This window comes from Haliaeetus leucocephalus, unplaced genomic scaffold, assembly GCF_000737465.1.
Source record: "Haliaeetus leucocephalus isolate CR32 unplaced genomic scaffold, Haliaeetus_leucocephalus-4.0 Scaffold880, whole genome shotgun sequence".
Classification (NCBI taxonomy): domain Eukaryota; kingdom Metazoa; phylum Chordata; class Aves; order Accipitriformes; family Accipitridae; genus Haliaeetus; species Haliaeetus leucocephalus.
The window spans coordinates 2952654-2973679 of NW_010973316.1; the positions used below are offsets into that span (position 1 = coordinate 2952654).

At 42.0% G+C, this 21026-nt stretch overlaps 1 protein-coding gene across 2 annotated transcripts; it reads right to left on the reverse strand.

Moving 5' to 3' along the window:
- Window positions 1-1633: 1633 nt before the first annotated feature.
- Window positions 1634-20656, reverse strand: MYL1 (myosin, light chain 1, alkali; skeletal, fast). Of its 2 annotated transcripts, XM_010583251.1 has the most exons (7): window positions 20381-20656; window positions 9244-9271; window positions 5824-5967; window positions 4001-4174; window positions 3397-3474; window positions 2826-2878; window positions 1634-1955 (listed from the first exon to the last, which is right to left on the reverse strand). In XM_010583251.1, exons 1-6 carry the CDS (start codon window positions 20504-20506, stop codon window positions 2850-2852), a joined length of 579 nt encoding a protein of 192 aa, XP_010581553.1. In that variant the 5' UTR covers window positions 20507-20656; the 3' UTR covers window positions 1634-1955; window positions 2826-2849. The 2 variants fall into 2 exon arrangements, with proteins under 2 accessions (XP_010581553.1, XP_010581554.1); XM_010583252.1 differs by lacking the exons at window positions 1634-1955; window positions 9244-9271; window positions 20381-20656 and adding exons at window positions 9527-9551; window positions 10347-10398 and having other exon boundaries at window positions 2828-2878.
- Between the last annotated feature and the right edge of the window lie 370 nt (window positions 20657-21026).

Consider the following 21026-nt stretch of genomic DNA (forward strand, 5'->3'; position numbering starts at 1 on the left):
TTAATTTTTGAGGAGTGAGAGTAGTGTAGATAATATCACCTTGATTCCTTGCAATTAGAGTTCAGAGAAATACTGTCAGGCTTGTTATATCTCATAATCTGGCATTTTGTTTTAAACAAAGATATGAATGTGAGGTTTTTAAAAACGGGTGACTGAAAAATCTGTCTATTTCTGCACTGGTGAGAAGTCATCCCATTTTGTTAGTCATCTGGGCTTGGGCCCCAAATATTTTAGAAATTAATAAAACTTGCCATTTCAGAAAGGGAAATATGATGGAAATTTCAGCCTTTCCTTTAGGGTTGCGTCCAGCCTTGGACTAGGCTGGTTCTGTGACTACGTGACAATGCTGTGTGACAGGGCAGCATAAAAAGGTGGCTGACAGCGTATATGGTGAAATGTTGTTTTGGTTTTTGTTTATTTGCTTTCCCAGCAACAGAGATCTGCAGTTTCTTGGAAAAAGGAACTATGTGGAACATGTGTGTATAGATAGTACGTTGAGAAACAGTAGGGTGTCTATCAGTCCCTTGAGAAATGCCCTCTAGGCTGAGTCCCTGCAAATAACTTTCTTTAATGTATCTCACACTTCTTTGTTGCCTCTTTAGGGTAAGGTTAAATAACAGCTTCCTTTTTTTTTTTTTTTTTTTCCCCCTTCCCCTTTTTCTTACTTCTATCAAGGGTTTTTCCCATTGTGCATGTAGCAGTTGCAACCCCCTGTAAACTACCAGCTGGCGTAAGTCTCTGGGTAGGGTATAATTCAGAGATTCATTTGGCCCTGTCTGCCAGCATGGTGAGGATTTAAATGGGAGATTTTTCTGGGAAGCCTTGGAAAAGAGGCAGCTGCCGTTTCAATGGCTGCGGTTTATTCTGGTGCCAGCTGCCCCCACTGTGCCCTGCTGCACCTGTTGGCACTTGAATTATGGTCATTTTGTGCATAGTAACTTAGTAAGGTGAAGTCAAGTTCAAGAACAAGCTGACACTCCAATGGTGATTAAGGCAGTTTCATGAATGCTTAAGGAAAAGAGAGAGGAGCCACGTTTAAGGACAGGGATTTGCAGGTAACAAAACTTCACTGAGTGATGGCTATTCCCACGGTCACTGCAGAAGAGGTGATTTGACTCCTCTTGCATGGCCCAGGGAATGAGAGCCCCAGGGCTGGTTCCCAGATACAGAGCCTTTTGGGGTGGCTGATATTTCTGATTGCTTTTTGTACTTGTCCATAAAGCTATAAATACAGGCAGTAGCTAGGATCTCTTCCTAATAGTGCTGTGGACCTGCTGTTGCAGCATTACGAAGGAGATTTTGCTGGCAAGAGTGGCTCTGTGTGACCCGCCGCAGCAGGTCCACCTTGGCTGGTTTTGTGTCTTGCCTGGTGCACCAGGGCAGGTGCCACATTGGGAGCTACTCTTGACACCAGCTACCAGATCTCCTTCTCCCCCAAATGTTTAAGTGCTGATGTAGGTGGTAGTTCCCTAATTACTCCTTTCCCCCAGTCCCCAAAGAAAACACTTTTAATTTAGATTAAGTAGGGACCTCCTAGAGATGTCTTTTTTTTCATAAAACTTTATTTTGTGAAATACAATATACAGTGGGTTTGAACAGCTTTAGAGGAAAAAAAGACTTTATTGCCACAAAGTGACCACAGGGATTTATTGATGCTTTATTTTTCCAAGAGATTACATTGTTTCAATGCAAACAACATGAAGAGAGATGCTTGGGATGCATGGATCCTGGATGGTAGCAGTTTATTCCATCTAGCTTGCCTTGGTGAGAGTTCAGGTTTTTTAAGTGAAAGTATAGTGACCCAGAAGTGTTACCTATGGAAGCACTGATAAAAATTGGTGGGGTTGGAGGCACATCATCCAGTTCCAAACAGTTTCCATGTTGATGGTGGCAGACTGAGCAAGAATTTCAGGCAAATCTGAAGTGCCATCTGGTCTTTCTGAATTTGACTTGTTCTGGGAAGGAATGGGAGAGTCGGACTTGAAGTCAATGTTGGCTGAAGAAACACTTGCAAAATTATGAACTGAGCCCTTTATTTCTATTTTGAAGTGTGTTTTTCATACAGGAGTTGGGAAATGTCTTACCTGGGATAGAATAACTAACGGCTCAAATAAGCCCACAAACCCATGATATTTTATGTTTGCATTTTAAAGACAGCTGCTGGGTTTTTCTTTGGACAAATAGCAGCATATCAAGGTTGCGGGGTTTTTTGCTGTTTTTTTACCTACTTGTAGGGGAATTGCTAAATGATTGGGTACTGTTGAAGCTCTCTTTTGACTATTGATCATGACTGTTAGAATACTCTTTTTCAGATGGTTATTTTGTTTGAAGAGCTGTTCCCAGTAGTTCACACAAGTATTCAGGCTACTCTGTCTTTACGGAAATCTACAATTACCAGAAGGTGTTGCTTTGATTTCCTTTTTAAAAAAAAAACAACACAAAATCTTAACATGCTTATAGGATAAATGTCTCAGGCTGTCACTTGTCATACAAAATTAGAGCTTAAGCTATGCAAACAGAGATCTAGGGTGGTATTTAAGCCTGACCATTTCCATGCTTGTGAATAAACTGGGCATTTCTTTTCACAGTTTGGGTATGTTTGAAAAATTCACTAAACATGGTTTCCAACCAGTTATAGAGCTGTGCCAGGAATCTGCACTCCTGTTTTCTTTGCTCTTGGACAACAGTCTCATTTTGTTCTATTTGTATCATCAGGGAGATGTGGTGTCACATTGGTTTCGTAACCTGTATCTGGTCATGGGCATGTAGAAGCCTTTAAGAACAGCAAACAGACAAGGTTAAGTGTGCAAATGAGAAGAACGTACTGTTTGGTATCTGGGGAAGTCCACTTAGACAGACAAGATGTGCTTTACAAATGCTGTGGAAAAATACAGATACACTAGTTAGAAGGAGCAACAAATGTTACTTTGGGAAATACCTTTTAAAAATAACAGCTATTCATTTGCTGATGGCATTAAAAACATATGTTCCTGATCAGATTTGACCCAACAGTGTGATAGAAAATTCTAAATGTTTAATGAACAAATAAATTCTCTTTCTGCTTAAGTGTGATAAGACTAAATATATGATGAACAGAGCACTTTGTCTAAGCACTAGCTATAGGATTGGTTCCAATCACTGCAACTGCTCTACAGAAAGTCAGAGAGTCTAGAGATCTGGTAGCCTTCTCTGGTGTGGCTGAATCTAGTATTTTGAGTGGTGTGACTGCAAGCTAAGCATATTGCAACAGCCGTTTTCATGCATAAGCCTTTCAACCTAACTCATCTGTAGCTTTGTCTAACTGATTTGCCTGAGAAGCTAAAAGCCAACTGCAGTGAAACTCTGCAAGAGAGAGAAGAAATGTAGGATGAGAGGGTGTTGAACTCTTGCACCTACCCTCGTAGTTGATGCATCCGTTGGAGTCTTCCTGACCTTTCATGAGTTCCTCTACTTCCTCTTCTGTCATCTTCTCACCTGGAGAGTGGAGAGAGCTTGGTTGATTCTTCCACAGACACACAACTGAGGCTGAACCCTACAGCTTTTCCAAAGGCTTTCCTTATTTTCTGAGTTAGTAACAAAAAGACCTATATATGAACTGAGCTTTATTAATTTTAACTTTCTTTAGAAGTTCTGCATGTGCATATATACACAGGGATTCTAGTATTCCTACAGAGTAAAGAAACTATGCAGCAAATCCTCTACCTTTGTCCATGTGCATTATGTCACTGAGGTGTACAGCCTCTTCTCTCTGTTACTCAAATAATAGGCACTTTTAATACCTAGTCTGAATTTAGAAGTAATAAACCAAAGCTTTTCCTTTGGGCTTTCTACTGAGTTTTGTGTTTGCTTTCCTTATGGATTCCCAGTTAGGAAACTCAGAGTCTTGTCTGGCTTTGTAGCCTTCTACCTCTCCAAACTGGTTAGAATCTCTTTCCTCCCTCTCGCATGCCTTCAAACAGCAGCATTTTTTAAAGTGCTTGCAGAGATTATAATCACTTACCCAGAGTGGCCAGTACATGACGGAGTTCAGCCCCCATGACTGTGCCATTGCCTTCCTTGTCAAAGACACGCAGACCTTCAACAAAGTCTTCATAAGTACCCTGTTCCTTGTTGTTAGCCGCTGCTTGCAACATGGGCAGGAACTCTTCAAAAGTAATTTTCTTGGCATTCATCTCTGGAAAGAAAGCACCAGTTGCTACATCCTAGACACTTCTATGTGTTTTGGGGGATATTTGCACTGAAATGTGGGAGAGCCTCCCACCTCATTTGCACACCTCTTTCTATCCTTTACTCTCGTCTTTGCCTTGGGATTTGGCAGTTCCTTTGCAGAATCTGGATTCTCTCTTATTGTGGGAGTTAGTTTTCACATCCATCTGATTTTTCACATCCTTGCTCCAGCCCTCTTTTCACATAATTTTATATGCTTATGTGCATGTTTTATTTTTCTTTCAGAAATAAAACTTGCTGTATGAGTTGATTTTTGAAAAGATTTTGGGAGTGGGGGAACTACAGAATACAGTAAAACAGAAATCTTGAGCCCCAACAGTGGGAAAAGGTAACCAGCGTGGGATATTGTGACTTAAACAAGCCCCTGAGGTTGCTGACAGGTTACTGACCTCTTCAGGGTCTCTTGGATGTGGTAGTAGAGACTATTAGCAAAAGAATAAACTAATTCAAAAGAGGAATGTCCAGTGGGGGTGGAGTCCAAATTTATTATTGACATGTTCAGTGTGGAGGTTTAAGGACTCACAAGCTTAGTACACCTAGTCCCTTTGTTCTCATGAGCCAGAAGTTGTAGTCCTCAGTGAGGCCTTCCCCAAATGTTTTTTGTTGGAGCAAAGCTGCCAAAAAAAAAGATGTTTTTTCTTCTTTTTTTCATATTTTTTTTTTTCCCTCCTGGATCTTTGCAAAGAGCAGCCTTCATCTGGGCAGTGATGAAATATAATAGATGGAAACATGCGAGAGATTTTTGAATATACAGTTGTTACAGAAACTATTTTACTACCCAGCTATATCAAAATCACTGTCAGTTACTGCTGTAGTCACTTGAAGTACTCTCATGGTCTCACCTCTGTGTTAATAATCTGCTCAGTGCTTCCTGCTGATGCTAATGCTTAACTCAGGTCTTCTGATTTGTTCCTCAGAGCTGCCTTTACCAGGCCTGAGGGTTTGGATATAATTTAGCCCATCTTAATATGGTTCTGTATGACTGAAATCAGGGATCACCTGCAGCTAGGTCCTTGTTAGAAGGAGATGGCTACAGTATTTACCATTTCTTTTATCTCTAAGAGGGGAGAAAAGGAAATAGAAACTGTTCGCTATAATAAATGGCTATCATATGCCTCAGCAAGCCCAGGTTTGTAGGAGCTTTGAGCATACCACCCCAGTCAGCAGAAGTATACAGGTGGGTTTCCAGTCCCCCAGCATGTCTTGGCTTATGTAGAAGATCCTACACTGGAAGGACCTGAAGAGCTGAGTATCAGCTGTTAGAAATGGACTTGCAGCTCCTCAGCAAGGGCACAAATGGACTGTGAGCAGCAACAAGTGTGTGTTACACCTACACCAAGTTGACACCAAAATGGTCCCTACAGAGACTTCCCCATATCCTGAGGAGAAGGTTTTCCTCTTTCTGAGCACTGTATTCTCCATCACTGTCATCCTCTTCAAAAGGAACTGGAGAAATTCTCTGTATTGTTGCTGCAGAGTCCCCCTTGCTCTCCATCAGAGCAAGAGCTCCTCTCCCTCCTGCTGTGAATATTGATGTTGCCTAATTACAGTTCCCCAGCCTCAAGAAGGGTCCATGAGAGACTGTGGGGTACTTACCCTCTTTGCTGGGGTTGCCCAGGATCTTGCTGATCTCGGCATTTGTAGGGTTCTGCCCCAGTGCCCGGATGATATCGCCAACCTGGCTCAGGGTGATCTTGGCATCACCAGTCCTGTCAAAGAGGAGGAAGGCCTCCTTGAAGTCTGCAAGGGAAGAGCAACAATTAAATTGAGCCAGGCAGCTCCCTATTGACAAGTTGTACTGACAAAGATGTGAGCCTCTTGTCTTCTGGCACTGTTCCACCAACTCTGGGGGGGTTAGCCAGGGGAATCTTTGGCCCACAATCGCAAGAAAAACTTTTCCCCTCTGACATTTTTGTTTCACTATTTTTAAACTTTTACATTTACCTTTCATTGCTTTCCTGGCTCTAATAGCCTCCAATAGCTTTGTGATTGACCCCATAGCTATTTCAAGCATGGAGAAAGGTAAGCTTTCTACAAACACTGCCATTCAATAACAGTTTTCTTTACATGACATAGCAGCAGAAGGTAAAAATATTGTTATCCACTCCACCTTATCTCACCAGAGGTCTGGGAGTCTTCTGTCAAAGTACCTAGGTGCAAAACATCTGCCTGCTTCGATGAGTCCTGCCTGCAATCCCAGCATCTCAACTACACAGTGTTAATGGGAAACTTGAAGGTGGATTTCAAATACTTCTACTTTTGTTTTCCCTTAAAGTTGCCTTACAATGGCATTTTTACCAATGTTTGTTCCCTCTCTTCTCTGCGCTTTGTGGTCTGTCCCTGCTTCTTACAGATGCATGAATATCCGGCTTTTCCAGTGGTAGTACTTGTGTACTACCTTACTCCAGTGCCTTACTCCAGTGCATTTCCAGTGTGTACACTTTGAGACTGCTTCTTTCAGTGCTGCCAAGTGATGAACGTTCACTTATTTCCCCCTTGCTGCTGACCAAGGACTTCGGGTACAGAGATTTCTCCTACAAAAATCAGCACAGATGGATGCCTTCATTCCACTGCCAGTCTTCATCTTCTGTTGCAAAGTTCCATGTTAATCATCTTGCTATATTTTTAAGGGTTTTTAGAGTATTTGTTGCAATGAATAAAGAAATGTGTTCTTAAAAAGGGGAGGAAGGGGCAAAAGTCAAGGGTCTAACTAAAAAGCCATCTTCAAACCTCACGTGTCAGGAGCATCTCGGACTGTGCTGTTGATCTTTTCTGCACTGCGGTGTCTGACAATGCTGTGTTTTAGCTCCAAGTAAACCAAGTGAAATGTCTTTCCCTTGGCCGTGATGCACTTCCAGCAGCTAGATAGGCTTTGTGTTTCACAGCTTGTATAGGTGGAATGTTCTTTGTGCCTTGGGGCAGATTTAGGAGTAACAAACTATATTTCAAATGATGTCTTCATTCATCTTGTGCTGGGGATGTGTGACACCGAGGTATTTAGGTTCTTGGTTTAGTCATCCATATACCACCTTAGTGGAGTTGCTGGCAGCCAGTAAAACTGCTGATGCAAGATGTCAGCCTGCTAGGCTGTAATCTAATACATCTGAAACTAATCCTCTTACTGTCTGATGTGAGACACCTATAACCCTTTACTGCTAACCCTCTCTCCTTACAGCTTTTATTGCAGGGTATGAAATAAAGGCCTTCTGGACCTGTGTAGAGCTTCCCCTTACAATATATACCACCTTGATATCAGCTGCTGCTCTAGCAGCTGAGGTCGATAGAGCTGTAGTGATTTATACCATATGATCTGATCCCTCATCTGGTGCATTAAGGACATTTAGCCAGAGTGAGGTATAAAACTATGCCAGTTTGCTGTTAGCAGAGCCATCAGGAGGGTTTCTCTGTTTTGTAAATCCTATGAAGTTTTATGTTCACTGGGTTCTGAACACTGCTCCCCAGCTCAGACAAAAGGCCTGATTTTATTTTTTGTCTCTCAGGCATGCATTTCATTGCAATATATCTTTGCTGTGGGGATTTTTTTTTTTTTTGGTTTTGTTTTTTGTGGTTTGTTTTTTTTTTTTTTTTTTTTTAATATAGCTGGTCCCAGTTTATACCTCTGCTGGAATAAGCACATCTAAAATCCCTCTCTGAGGAGGGTACTGCCCCCAGGTGCATCAGCCTGGGTGGATGGAAATGGAAATAGTTACTGAGGGTGGGACATCTCTGTTCCTGGGAAATTCTCCCTCTCTCAAGTAGCTTTTAATTGCTCTGCTGCTTGGTTCAGTCATCACAGCATTATAGCAGCTGGATGATCTGGAATATGGAGGGAAGCTGAAAGAAATACTTTGCTTTGTTATACATGTCAGCAGCTTTGAATTGATGGCATTTTTCCATAAACTCTCCCAACCCTTTTGTAAAAGTTTTAGAATTAAAAAGTGAGGAAGAGTCCAAATTATTTTCTTTGTTACCAGGAGTGTTTGGATTGCAAGGAATGTTTCCAGTCTCACTTACTGCACTATACCTCTCCTTATTGCTTTGGTGGTGTAACCCAGAGCAGGCTGGTGTTCAGGAAGTTTAGGGCTCGCTCTCAAAACCTCCTTCTAGCTATTCCTTTCCCTCTGGATTTCTAGTAAATCCTTGTATCTTCCATTCTAAGTACTTTGTTCACAGTGAGAAGTCAACTATATTTGCTACTGAATTTTTGACATTTTTTTAAGCCTACGTTATTTAATATAGCCCAAATGCATCTCTTAGGATATTTAAAACACTCCAACTTAGACTTCCAGTGCTTCAATGGGGATTTTGTTCATGTCAGAATTTTTAATCTCATCTTTCTAGCAGATTGAAAAAAAAATGTAGAACTTGCTGGTGGCTTGTGAAGCAGAGAATACAGCAAGATGCTCAAGAATTGCAACATATCCAGACTATTGTGTTTATAAGCAATAGTTTATACAAGTCACTTATTTGCTATTTCCATGCTTCATGAATGTATTTACAATAAAACAGCCTTTGTTCCTCCCCTTCCACAACACCTCCTGGCAAAAGTGACGTGTCTGCCTCTTGCATTTTCTGTTCATGTAAAATTGCAACATCACTGCAGCTAGGTTAAATTTTCAGCCCACTCCCTCCTTGTGTTGTCTTTCATCTGCCTATTTCCTCTATGACTTTCAAATGCAAGACCTGTTTTCAGCATCCTTGTGAATAGCCAGTGCAGGAGCACAACTGAAAAATGTTCAGTAGGTAGAGCTGGTAACACCAGAGTATTTCCTCTTCATACCATGGCATAAACATTTTAGCTTGGGCAGCACATAAGCACCCAGATAAATTACATGTAAATCTATGGCTAGATTCTTGTCCAGCATAAGTCAGCGCTGCTCCTCTGAAGTCAAGAGTGTGGTGGTTTATACCACCTGAAGTCCTAGCTCATCTTTTCGTAAAGATTAAAGTTCTGAGCCTGTAGCTCCTCTGTGAACCCATGTACATGTAAAATACATTGGCTCTCTTGTAACTTACCATCCTGTTGCTCCTTGGAGAACTCGATCTGTTGGAACGAAATCAATCACAAAAAATAGCTTAGGAAGGGGGGGGGGGGGCGGGGGGGGAACCCCTTTTTTTTCCAAAGCATCCAGCTCAATCCATGAGTCATTTTCCAAAACAGCAAAAATGTGGCCTGTCAGATGTGCAGAAGTAATGCAGATAGCAAAAGAGCTGTTAAGACTAGTGAATATTTAGCATTTGGTAGCCATTATGTTGCCCCTCCTGTCCCCTGTTAAAGTTTAACTTTTATTTAACTTACCATTGATTTGGTCAGGAGTGAAGGACTGCAGTTGGGAAGAAAAAGAGAGAGAAAAGAGAACTAGTACTGCTGAAAATGCACTGAGAGAAAGCAAATAGCACAAAGTAGCTGAGTGCTCTCACATCTGTCATGCCTAATGTAATTAGGCTATAGCAACCTAAACTAGCAACTTCCCTTGTAAAAATCCATCACCAGGTCTATTCTTAAAGATTCCGTTAAAATCTGCATCCCAGGGAAAGCCAGGGTTGTGGCTAGAAGCAATAAAAATCTAAAGTCTCTTAACTAACAAAGAAGTCGTCAATGTACCATCAGGTCATTTATTGTTTTAGTATAGACCCGTTTTATTAAGACCATTTGAAGTAATATTCCTTAACAAGCCGCTTTTTTTACATTAACATAGAAATTAAACCAATCCCTTAAAGTTTGTATTTCAAATTAGTTTTCAACAGTACATTGTTTCATAAAGTAATAAACTATGATCTTCTCTTACGTGAAAGTATTACTATTTTCCTTTGCCGCTTTTGCAGGTTGCATCCGATTTAAAAAAAAAAATGCTTAGCAGACAGCACTAGTGAATTGTAACCCTTCTGTCTGAAACTACAGGAGCTGCATGTCTGCCTGGTGCAGAACTTGAGGCTGACTGGAGAAACTCACATAGTCCTTTAGGTTTAAGGAGGAAAGCCAAGCAAACATAAACTGTCTTCTGGCCTGTCCTCCCCCCCCCCTCCCCCCCCCACCCCCACCAGAACTAACTTGAGCGAGAAGCCTTATGTAAAATACACTGGCTGGCTGCTAACCACTAGCTTTCCAGTGGACCCACCATGATTGAGAGTTGGAAAAGCAGAGCAGCAGACGGGCAGGAGGGATTAGCTGAGAGGTCTCAAGAGTGGTCCTGCTTTCCTGGCCTTTCTTCCCCTTATTTATCCAGTGGTGCTGACGGCATTGCCTGGATTAGGTGTCAGAAGGAAGTGGTCCCTCCCCTTGATGAGTTCTTTAGCTTTCTTAGGGCAAAGTGACAGGAGGCTCCATGTCTTGATTGACATCTTATGATGGCTATTTTTAGGAGGCTGGAGAGGGGCAGGGAGTGGCAAGCAGTAAGTTTGATTCATGTCAGCACTTTCTGGGTCTGTACCATCAAGAGGAGATATTCCTTGTCCAGACCTACCAAGACTTCCTTATAGGGCAGGACTCTATTTCTCCAATAAGCTATAAAGTCAAAGAGCAAGGAACGTTGAGGGTGAGAGGTGCCACATGTTTGCCCAGCTGGCTGCTTTTACAGGTGGCTTGCAAGGTCTGTTAGATGCAGCTGGATGGTCTTTGTACCTTCGCTGAGCTTTGCTCAACCCCTTATAAGGATAATATAGTGCTCAATGTTAGATGAGTGGTGCTGCTGCTTGTCTGCTCAGTGCACTGGCATGCCAGCTTCAGAACTCACTGGTGTGGTGAGAGGGGATGCTGCTGAGGTTTTTGTGATGTGGAGGCAAGGGAGAAGCCATGATAGAAGCTAAGACCTCCCAAAGGGTTTTGTGAACCGGAAGGATGGCTGTTCATGGTGGGGGAGAGGGGTACTTGCTTTTTGGGTTGCAGGGCAGAGGGGTCATGGTGGGACTACAAGTGGGGAATTTCTAGGTAGGTTGCAGGAGGTAGAGGCTGCCGCTTCTTCAGTAGCAAAGATCTAGTCCCACCATGTAGCATCCTCTGAGCCCAGGTCAAATCTCCAAATCGATGCTGTGAGACATTGTTAAAGGATTAGAAAACTTTGCTCCAAACTTCTTGGTTTCCCTATCACCTCAACTGGGTCAAGAGTGTCATGGAGCCAGGGTGGGAACGGTTGTGTGGCAACAACGGACTTCCTGTTGCAAACTCAAATCCCCTCTCTAATTTCTGTTGATTTCCTTTGCTGAGCGTTCACTGCTCCTGGTTTTCTAATGACAAAATGTGATTAGTGAGGGAAATTTTCTCCTGTAGCTCGCTTAGCTACCCTGAAGATAAGTATAACCTTTGTGAATCTCTTTTTGGTATATTCAGGGCTCTGAAAGAAAGAATCAAATCCAAGCAGACTTAACGTTACCTTTTTTTCCTAAACCAAACAATCAAAATAGATCAAAATATTTGGTTGGATTTGAGACATTAACCTCCTGCCTCCTATTTTAAAAACTAAAGATACAACTGCAAAGAATTTTCTAAGCTTTTTTTCAATTTTAGCTGGAAGACATTATCTCCAAACAGATTATTTGCATTTTTGGAGAAATACCTGGAAAATATACTAAATATGAAAAATGCTCCACTGCCAATCCTTCACTTTTTTTTTTTCTGCTATTTGTAATCTATTAGCCTGTGGGAACATAGATGTATTGAAGACAAAGTGTAGCCATGATCAAATGTGGTTGCATAGAAAAGGGGGTTGATGTTTTTGTCTGAATTAGCTAACATAGGTTTAGCACAGCGCAGACCCCCTGATTAATACTGTCTGGGGCTGGAACTCAGGCAGTGAGAAAGCTAATATAGATCTTGGCCATCAGTCCCAATGCATTAATAGCTGAGCTTTCTAAAGACTTTGGCAGAGCTGAAATGTTGCCTGGGTCAATGCAGTGTTGCCTTTTGTGGAATTTTCCTTCTGCCCTTAGCCTCTTGCTCTCCAGTGCTGGCAACTGGGAAATGTTCCCCTGAAAACAGGATTTAAAAAAAAATAAAAAATTTAAATGAAAACTTAGATTAATTTTCTTGAACATTTTTTCTTACTTCCAGGTAAGCTTTATGGTTGGCTACAATAAAACTCATCCCCAAAGACTTTAGATGCCAAGCAGAAAATATTTGGGGTGCATTTTTCTTAGGCATAGAAAACTGATACCTGATATCTGGCTTGAATGGGCTATCAAATATGTATAAATTGAGAGTGGTCTACATATAAACTGATTGATCTTTTGACCATGTGAGACTTTGGCTCAGAATTTAGATGACAAAATACTAGCGCACCACATCAGCCCTTCATTTTATTACTGATTCTTGAATGAAAGCTCACTGGACAGAGTTTTGCTGGGGAGAAATATTCTAGCATGGGCATGTTGCATTCACTTGAATTAAGAATCCCCCTGCTTTAAGCCAATAGGGTCTGCTGGGGGCTTAAAATGCTACTTGCTTTGAGTAAGGGCCCCTACAAATGGCCTTGGTATAGAAAATATTTTAAACACTCCTTAAAGGAAATTAAAGGTAAGATTTCTGATTCTGTAAGGAGCTTTCATAAAGTTCAGAAGGTAGAAAGAAGTATTTTGCAGTGTTCTGAGCTTTGTTCTGATCCTGGCAGCGTTCTCTGCATTATCAGAGGACATGATGAGTCTCAGGGCTTTAGGGAAGATGTTGACATTTCAGGGAGTTTGGTTTTAAAAAAAATGAACGTCCCCCCTACCCTCATCCCCCGCCAGCAGAAGTAATGAAAGGTTGAAGGAATTCCAACACATGGAAGCACCAGAAGGACCTGGATTTCTCTAACTTGGGTTAGCCCTTATTCATGGACAAAGTTATTATCCAGAAGGTTATCTGTGCCAAAGAAGAAGGTGGTGTGTTTGGGGTTTTTTTGTTTGTTTGTTTGTTTTGTTTTTAAGATTAAGGCTTTTCCCTGTATAGTTTGTGACCACCTGCTAGTTATCTTGTTGCTAGATACAGCCATTTTGGCCACATCCCAGTTATGTAGGGTGGGGTGGATAGATTTGTATGTAACCCTTTATGACCAGCTAAACAGAAGACCTAATCCACACGAATCTTTATTTCCAAATTATTACCAAAGTTCCTAATTACCCAACATATCACTGGTTCGTGGGCGTTAGTGCCCCAACCTTTGCAACATGGTGCTGTGCTCACCTATTTAGGCTGGTGGGCACTGGAGCTGAGTATAGCTGTGCTGAGTGACAGTCTCTTTGTGCTCACTGTAAATGTTTAAATTTACCCTGGACAGGGTGAAAAGCCCTGGGAAAAGATGCTGCTGGGAGTTAAAGCATTCAGCTGCTCCATCTGCTTGTTACCCTTTGGGTGAATTACAGAGAAGGGAATCATCTTAGGATTTTATTAGAGTCACCAGATATTTCAAGGTACTGTCCCTGTAGAAGACTGAGAACATATCACATGTCTTGGAAAATCAGAGGGCAGAAAATTGGAGAGTCTCCCTAGGATACTCATTGTATATTTAGCCTTCTATTCAGGACTAGAGGGATTTTTTTAATTTTATTTTTGGGCGGAGATAAGCTAGGATTGAGCCTATAGCAGTTCATATGATATCTGCTCACCATTAATGCCTGCTCCTTGATTAATACAGCTGGACATATTTTCTAGTAGACATCACAGAGTGCGGGATTACACAGCTCTCAAACCCCTCTGAAAAGAAGGCTGTCATTCTCCCATCCCTCACCCCGGTTTGATAGCTTATGCGATCGATGCCACAGATTTTAGAGAGGCTACTTCTCAAGTAAGAATCAACAGCCTGATAGATTTAGCCTCATGTCTTTTATGAGGCAGAGAAACATTAGGAGCAGATGAGCTCTTGAGAAAAAGAGCTCTGTTCTGAGAACAGAGCTGCCTGGAAATACAGTTGAAGAAGGAATAAAAACAACCACTATTGATATAGCAGAGAAAATTGTATGTGTGAGATACCATGAGGTTTGGAAGAACAGTTCAAAATCTCTTTGAGTTTAATGGACTGAACTGCAGATTAATTTGATATTTTTTTCCTGTGTAACTTTACAGTGTGTTTACTTTTAAAGCTTTAAACTTCACAGTTGCTTTGCAGTTGTGCAAAAACTCTTGGATGAACCTTGCCCATTAATTAATGTGCCCTTCTGAAATGTCTGGGAGTGAAATGTGCTCTAGCTGCACTGTTGATTGTACCATTTTGAACAGATTTCATTAGCTTAATGGGGAGAAGTGTGTTCAGTTTTGCTCATTTGTAAAAGTGTCCCTTTTCTAACTGCATTTAGTTTTCTGTGAATGTGTATAATCGAGAGGATGTGTGAGGAAATGTGAGGCTCTGGAGCCCTGCTCTCGGAGGGATTTGTTGTTTTAACGTGCCTCCCAGCGGCAGTGTTAGAGTATTAACATTATTTAAACTATTGCTACTTGACATTTAAGTGCTGTGCAGTAAACCAGCCAGTTGAAAGTGCTTTTTGGCAATGGGTTTAAGATGTAATAAAGCCTCAGTGAAGTGGGGGCAAATTTCCAGCTTGGTTGTTTCATATCTCCTTACAGACAACTTCTTTCTTTACTTGTCATTGGCTAAATTAGTCACCTTCTTCTTGCCTTATGCAAGATAAACTCAAATATCTTATTACTATTTGTTACAATCTCTCTGTGCCACACAACCACTGCTAACACTTGAAATTAATCTGTGAGCTCTTTCCACTGTTTCTACCGAAGTTTGTCACTCCCCAGAACCTCCAAAGGCTATAGGTATATTTTTAAATGCTGCCAAAGCTGTGAGTTACTAAGAATGGATGTTGTAAAAATAACCAACATCATTGTTTTCCAAATAATTTTTCAGGTTAGCAGACATAAGAAAAAATGTCTACTAATATATGGACAGTCCCTGCTTTTGAGTGACTCCTTGCTTAGCAGCACTTTAGGAAGAAAAAGAGGCAAAGTTCTTCTGAAAACTGTGTAAAGAAAACTAAGTGGTGGCTTTTCTGTATGCTTTTCCTTCTGGTTTTCAGCAGCATCCTGAAGGGATGTCTTGGTATGTAGCTGAGTCTGATGTCCAAGTTACCTGTCCTGGGACACCTTTATTCCATGCCTTGCCCATGCAGTCATTTAGCAACTGCTACCAATGTGGGTCTGGTATCAGTGGTGGGGTTGACAGGGGCGAGGGATTTGTCTGGGGCTGCTTTGCTTTGGGGCGGATCCCAAAGGTTGCCGTATCTCAGTGGTCAAAGCGGTAGCAGGAAGCTGGTCTGGATGGCATCAGATAGGCACCTTTACATCTCTTAAGGCTAAGACATATTTGCGCTTGTCCACTTCCTACCTGAAAAGGCACTTGGGACTGGTGACCTTGTCCAACAGGCATATGAGTCCTAGGGAATGTTTCTGGAGTCGTTGCTGGAGCTGGATCAGGCATAATCTGAAGACCTGTGCCAAAAATTTCAGGCAAAAACCTGCCAGTTCCTAAGAAAGCCCTTAGCACTATGAGCAAAGTTACTGTTAACATTCCTGTTCTCACTCCATAGCTTCACATGGAGTTTGTCTGCAGCATAATAGCTCTCTGAGCGCTTCAGCTGACATTTGCAGTCCTGCTTGCCCTCCAGCCCAGAATCTTTCTGTCAGTGCATTTTAGCAAGTCTTTCTCTCTCTGGTTATATCCAATGCAATGTCTGTTCAGAAATGACCTATTTGAGTAGTGAATGCAGTAAGAATTAAGGACACTTGAAGAAACATTTTTTACTGCCTTAAGAGCTCTGTATTTAAAAACAAATGATCACACAGGTTTGCTTCCATGCAGCAAGCTTTGTCATGCATCACACAGTTACATAAGGCCTTAGCAAGTCTACTAGTTGATAGCTTTTAATTGTTTTTCCCCTGAAGATGTAGGTAGCTTATCTACAGCTGGGCATGGCATAACTGATGTCCTGAGATTTCAGTCTTGAAAACACCAGCGTGGGAAGCCTTGTGTACCAAATGAACTTACGCCATGGATGCTTGCAAGAACCCAACCTCTGTCTCTGCTCAAGAGAGGATACTCAGGTGTATCCTCAAAGTAAAGGGCCTGGTGTGACACCAGATCAGGGTGCAACATGCTCACTTTGCCATCAGCAGAGCAAAAGCTTATGAAGCACTGCACTCAGCATCTTCAGCACCCAGACCCCAAAATATTGCAGTCAATGCTATGAGCCTGGGCTCAGTCCAAGGACTGGTGGTGTGTACTAGGAAGGCCCCTAAGATTTCCAGTAAAAACCCAACACGCTTTTCCTGTCGGTGATAGGGTCTGACTTAAACCTTTTTGGGCAATATGAAGTTTATCCTTTTGCCACTGCCTCAGTTGCAAAACCAAGTGTGAGACATCTTCATCATTGTCTCATCCCAGTTGTTGCAGACATAGACCCATAGTAGTGCTGTTTGTCAACTCAATGTTTCTTCTCACTCAGGCTTGTGTGGGAGAAGGAAGTTGACAAAACAGATAAGCTATCTTTTGGGGATTGACCTTGGCCACAGTTTTAACTACAGAATTCTTGGGGGTCTCTTAAGAAAATGACTCATGTGGTCATTTTGCTCTTAATCATGGTTGATTCCTGGTATTAACTCTCAGATGCATCCCTCACCCTGTTCTTCTCAGTTATGATTCAATCTTTAACCTTTGTACCTGTTGTTCAAATCCAGGCCATGCTAGTAATAAGGAAAACTGGAAATATAAATTTGGTCTGGAAAGGATGGTACAAAGCAGATTGAGTTTTATGCTGCTTCCTGAGTAGGGGGAAAAGGGTCTTTACATTTCCATTTAAAAACAAATTCTTCCTCTCTGCCTAGACTCTCTTACTGTGGTGATTGTACTGTAACCTAAGGTGAGCGGAGAAAGGCCTGAGTTCAGCCATTTGTGTCTTTAGCAGCTAGGTATTCCTGTTACTCACTTTTATAGTAAAAAATAGAAAATCCCATACCAGCTGCTATTAGTACTAGCAAATCACCAAATATTTGCTTTGATTGGGTTAAAGTGGGGAAAAAAAGAACAAAAGAGGGTGAAAGGCCTGTCACAACTTCTAATGGTGACAGGCAATTTTGAGGTGCCTGCATTTGCAAGAACCCAGCTTGAGACCTCTTGGAGGGGGGGCACCTAACTTTCAAAGTGTGTACCCCAAAAGGCTCAGAAAACCTGGTTCTCTGAAGATGGGCCAAGCAGGGCATCTGAGGGGAGGGGTACCACCAAAAGAATCACTACCCATGTTTGTAAACCACCTTCTTGTTTGTTTTGGAGAATATTATGATCTCTGATGCCAATTTAAAATGAAGTGCACTGCCAAATGTGGCTTATTTGGCTGCTGTAAACCCTTATTAGGCATCTCTACCCTTACCCACTCCAGCTGTAACAGTTAGAAGGGGCTTGGATGTCTCTTTATAAAAGCTAACAAAGCCTTTCTGTGTGTTTGTCTGCTGTGTGGCTCCCTAAATCATCATGGTGCTGCAGCCTGGCATTCCAGTCGCCTCTCATTAGTAGCAAGCTCTGGCATAGCTGCTAATTCCCCTGAGGAGTGGAGGGGAGCCCACTTGATGCCATTGTTCAAAGTGCTGGAGGCTTTGACTCCATGCCTGGTAAATCAGTGCAAAGAGACCCAGGATAGGATCATTCCCTGAGTCCTGGTCAAAAGCTTAGTTCTAAGTACTCCCTGGCTCCAAAGTTTTGCTGGAAATGGTGCTGTGCCTTTTCCTATGCTGAGACTTTGGTGGCTGAATGGAAGGATTCAGGATCAATGCTGATTAAGGGACTGGGCTAAGACTCAGAAAAGTTTGATTCCTGACTCTACCACATCTCCCAGGCAAATCACTTAGAAGAAGACGTTGTTTCCCTTCACTGCCTGAGCTCTGAGAGGGTGAAAAAGGATAGCCCAGCATGGCTGGTTGGGACCTTGGGAGCTTGTCCAGTCCCTGCCCCTGCTCCAAGGCAGGGTGAAAGGCACCACGGTTGTTCCTGGTGCCTTCTCGAAGAGCCCAGCGCTGGAGGTCCACAGTCTGCCTGGACAACCCTTGACTGATGTGGGCTCTCAGGTGAGAGGGGAAGATCAGGGATAGAGGGGATGTGTCACCCTCACAGGCAGTGTGGGTTTCTGCATCACATTGCAGCCATGGCTGTGTGGTTGGGTAGACTCCCCTGCTGGGGGTGGGGAGTGGCTCTGTTCACCCTTGCAGTACCTCTGAGGCACCCTGTTCCTTGCCTGGTAAGGGCATGATGAAGAGCAGAGGAGATGCTTGTAGGAAGATAAATGTTAGTGGTAAGCATGCAGGGCAGGTGGCTGCGCCACCCATTGCATTGCAGGGTAGTCCTGTAACCTCCATCACACTGCTCATATCTTCACTTACTTGCAAATAGGAATAGTAATGCTTATGTGCTGCTGTTAGTGTTAAAAGAATAGTTTTGTCTTACTAGCCCATTCCCCCCCCCCTTCAAAGAGGAAAATATTTTGTCTGATATTATCTTTCAAAAGAAAGAGAATTAGGGAGACGATCTTCTTTTATCAGTCTTGAATATGACAAAACCTGGAGCATCCTCTCTGTGCTACCAGTATGTATTTCCTGCCATGCAGAGATGCCTCAGACTGCAGCCTGCCATTTTTTATCTGATAATATACTATTAAGTCTATTTATGTAAAGATAGATTAGCTAGGATCACTGGACTTTAAAATTCTATTTTCTGCTAATGAGCTGGATATAGAAAGCTATCAAATCATATTAAATTATTTAGTAGGAAATCTAGCTTGTGTTCCCCTTCATCTCTGGAGATGAGTGAAATATGAGGTCTAATCTAATTTTCAGACAGTATTCTCAAAAACAGTGGGCTTTTAATGTAGCCTTTACTATGATCACTCAAAGAATTTCAAAATACCTTCTTCTCTTGTTCTTTTGCTTTGCCAGTGGGTTCAGCTTCAGTCTTATGAGAAGCTGCATACTGTTTCAGAAAAATACTGATTACTGATTGTGAAAATTAAAGTAAATGTCAAGAAATTTCACTAAATGGGTTATGATCTTGGGACTATATGTATTAAGATACCTGAAACAGAATTCATCATGAGATGAAAATGAGTAGGTCCTATTAGGAGTCTTTGTACTCCTTTTCTCCATAATAGGCACAATTTCTTATGTAGAATTTAGCAAATTGGTCCTGGGACCAATCAGCTTGTCAGGTAGGTGGAGAATAAGTATTTATAGTCCTACCCAGAGAAATCGGTCTGTCTTGTCATCTCTTTAACCGCTTAACCTCCCTCTCCTTTTTCCTAAGTAAAGAATTTCCCAACATGGAGGAGTTTTCTTCAAAGGGTCAAGGCAACGATCAGTGATGTTGGTTGGCATGCAAAGTCTAAAGACAGTAGGAGATCGAATAGAAGTGCAGTCAGAGGGAAACGTCCGAAAGACCCTTCCCCTTTGTTGCTTTCAATTTGCAGCAAATTTCAAATTCTGAGCAAATATGTTAAGGTGAGAGGAAGTAACTTGAAATGCTTCCCTCCATGACTTTCCAGCTCATGGTCTCTATCAATGTTTTTTCTACAATGCAAATGAAAATAAAATAGATGAAACTGCCAAGTCATTCTTTTCTTTTTTTTTTTAATTTAAGCTGTTTTGTTTTGTTTCTGCTTTTAAAGATAAGCAGTGCTGATCTCAAAACACATGACCAAAGGCTCATCAGGTGGTTGCAAAAATTTAGAAAGGAATTTGAGGGAAAACTGCAAAATAAGGTTTGGTTTTAGTACAGCACTATGGGAAAACATTGCATTTCAAGTTTCAGTAACCCTTTCCTGTCCTCATGCACCTACTTTAGGGATTTGGGGGTGTGTGTTTTTTTCTTTTAAATCTAGCTTTACCAAACAGGTCAGACTGATACTGATTTGGTAAAAAGTTCTGAGGGGCACACTCCAAAATACTTTTGAAATCACCAGGCTTCAGTCTTTTGTTAAATCATGCACCATGCCTTACACCCCTCCAGCTATTAAAACAATCAAAAGCTCAGGCAGGTCAACAAATCCATCAACTGAAGTTACTCGTTCATTTCACTGCAGTCCCCAAACTGGAACCAAACACACACAACGTTTCACTGCAGGTCTCAGCCGGGACTCTGCTAACTTTCCCCTTTGGGAGTGCTTTGCGTCTGCAATCAGCACACGTTCATCCATTTACCTTGATGCTCTTGAGATCAATTGCAGGTTCTTTGGGTTTAGCTGGTGCTGGTGCTGGTGCTGGTGCTGGTGCAGGTGCTGGTGCTGCGGCTGCCGCTGGCTTCTTTACATCCTTCTTTGGTGCCATTTTGTGTTGCTTAAACTTGAAAGTAAAGGTGCTCCCCTAAAAAACCTCAAACCCGCCCCCCGCAAACCCTTAAAAGTGATTCCCAGGAGAGGAGCAGTTGTCAGAATGAGCTACAGCCTATGCCCTGGAGGTGGACCCAATGTGCTAAACTCTATAAGGGCATATATATATTTCACTTAGTGCCTCGTACAGTCCTGATACATGCAGCTGGATTGGACAGCTTGCTAATCAAGGGGGATGTCATTCCAGCTCGAGCTATAAATGGAATATAAGAGTTCAGGGCTTCATAAGATCAAGGGACTTCAGTGGCTTTTTCCCCCCTCTTTAAAAACCCCAGCCATCTCCCCTGTCTTTTTTTTTTTTAATGCATGCAAAGGAGAGAGAAGTATGACCAACCCAGTTTCAGATCTGCTGTTGACATTTGGGCATGGATTGAACAATCTTTTTTCTCATCAGAATTTCAATTCTGCTTAAGTAATAAATCTTCTTTCTTTCCTTCCCTCCCCTTTTCCCCCATGCC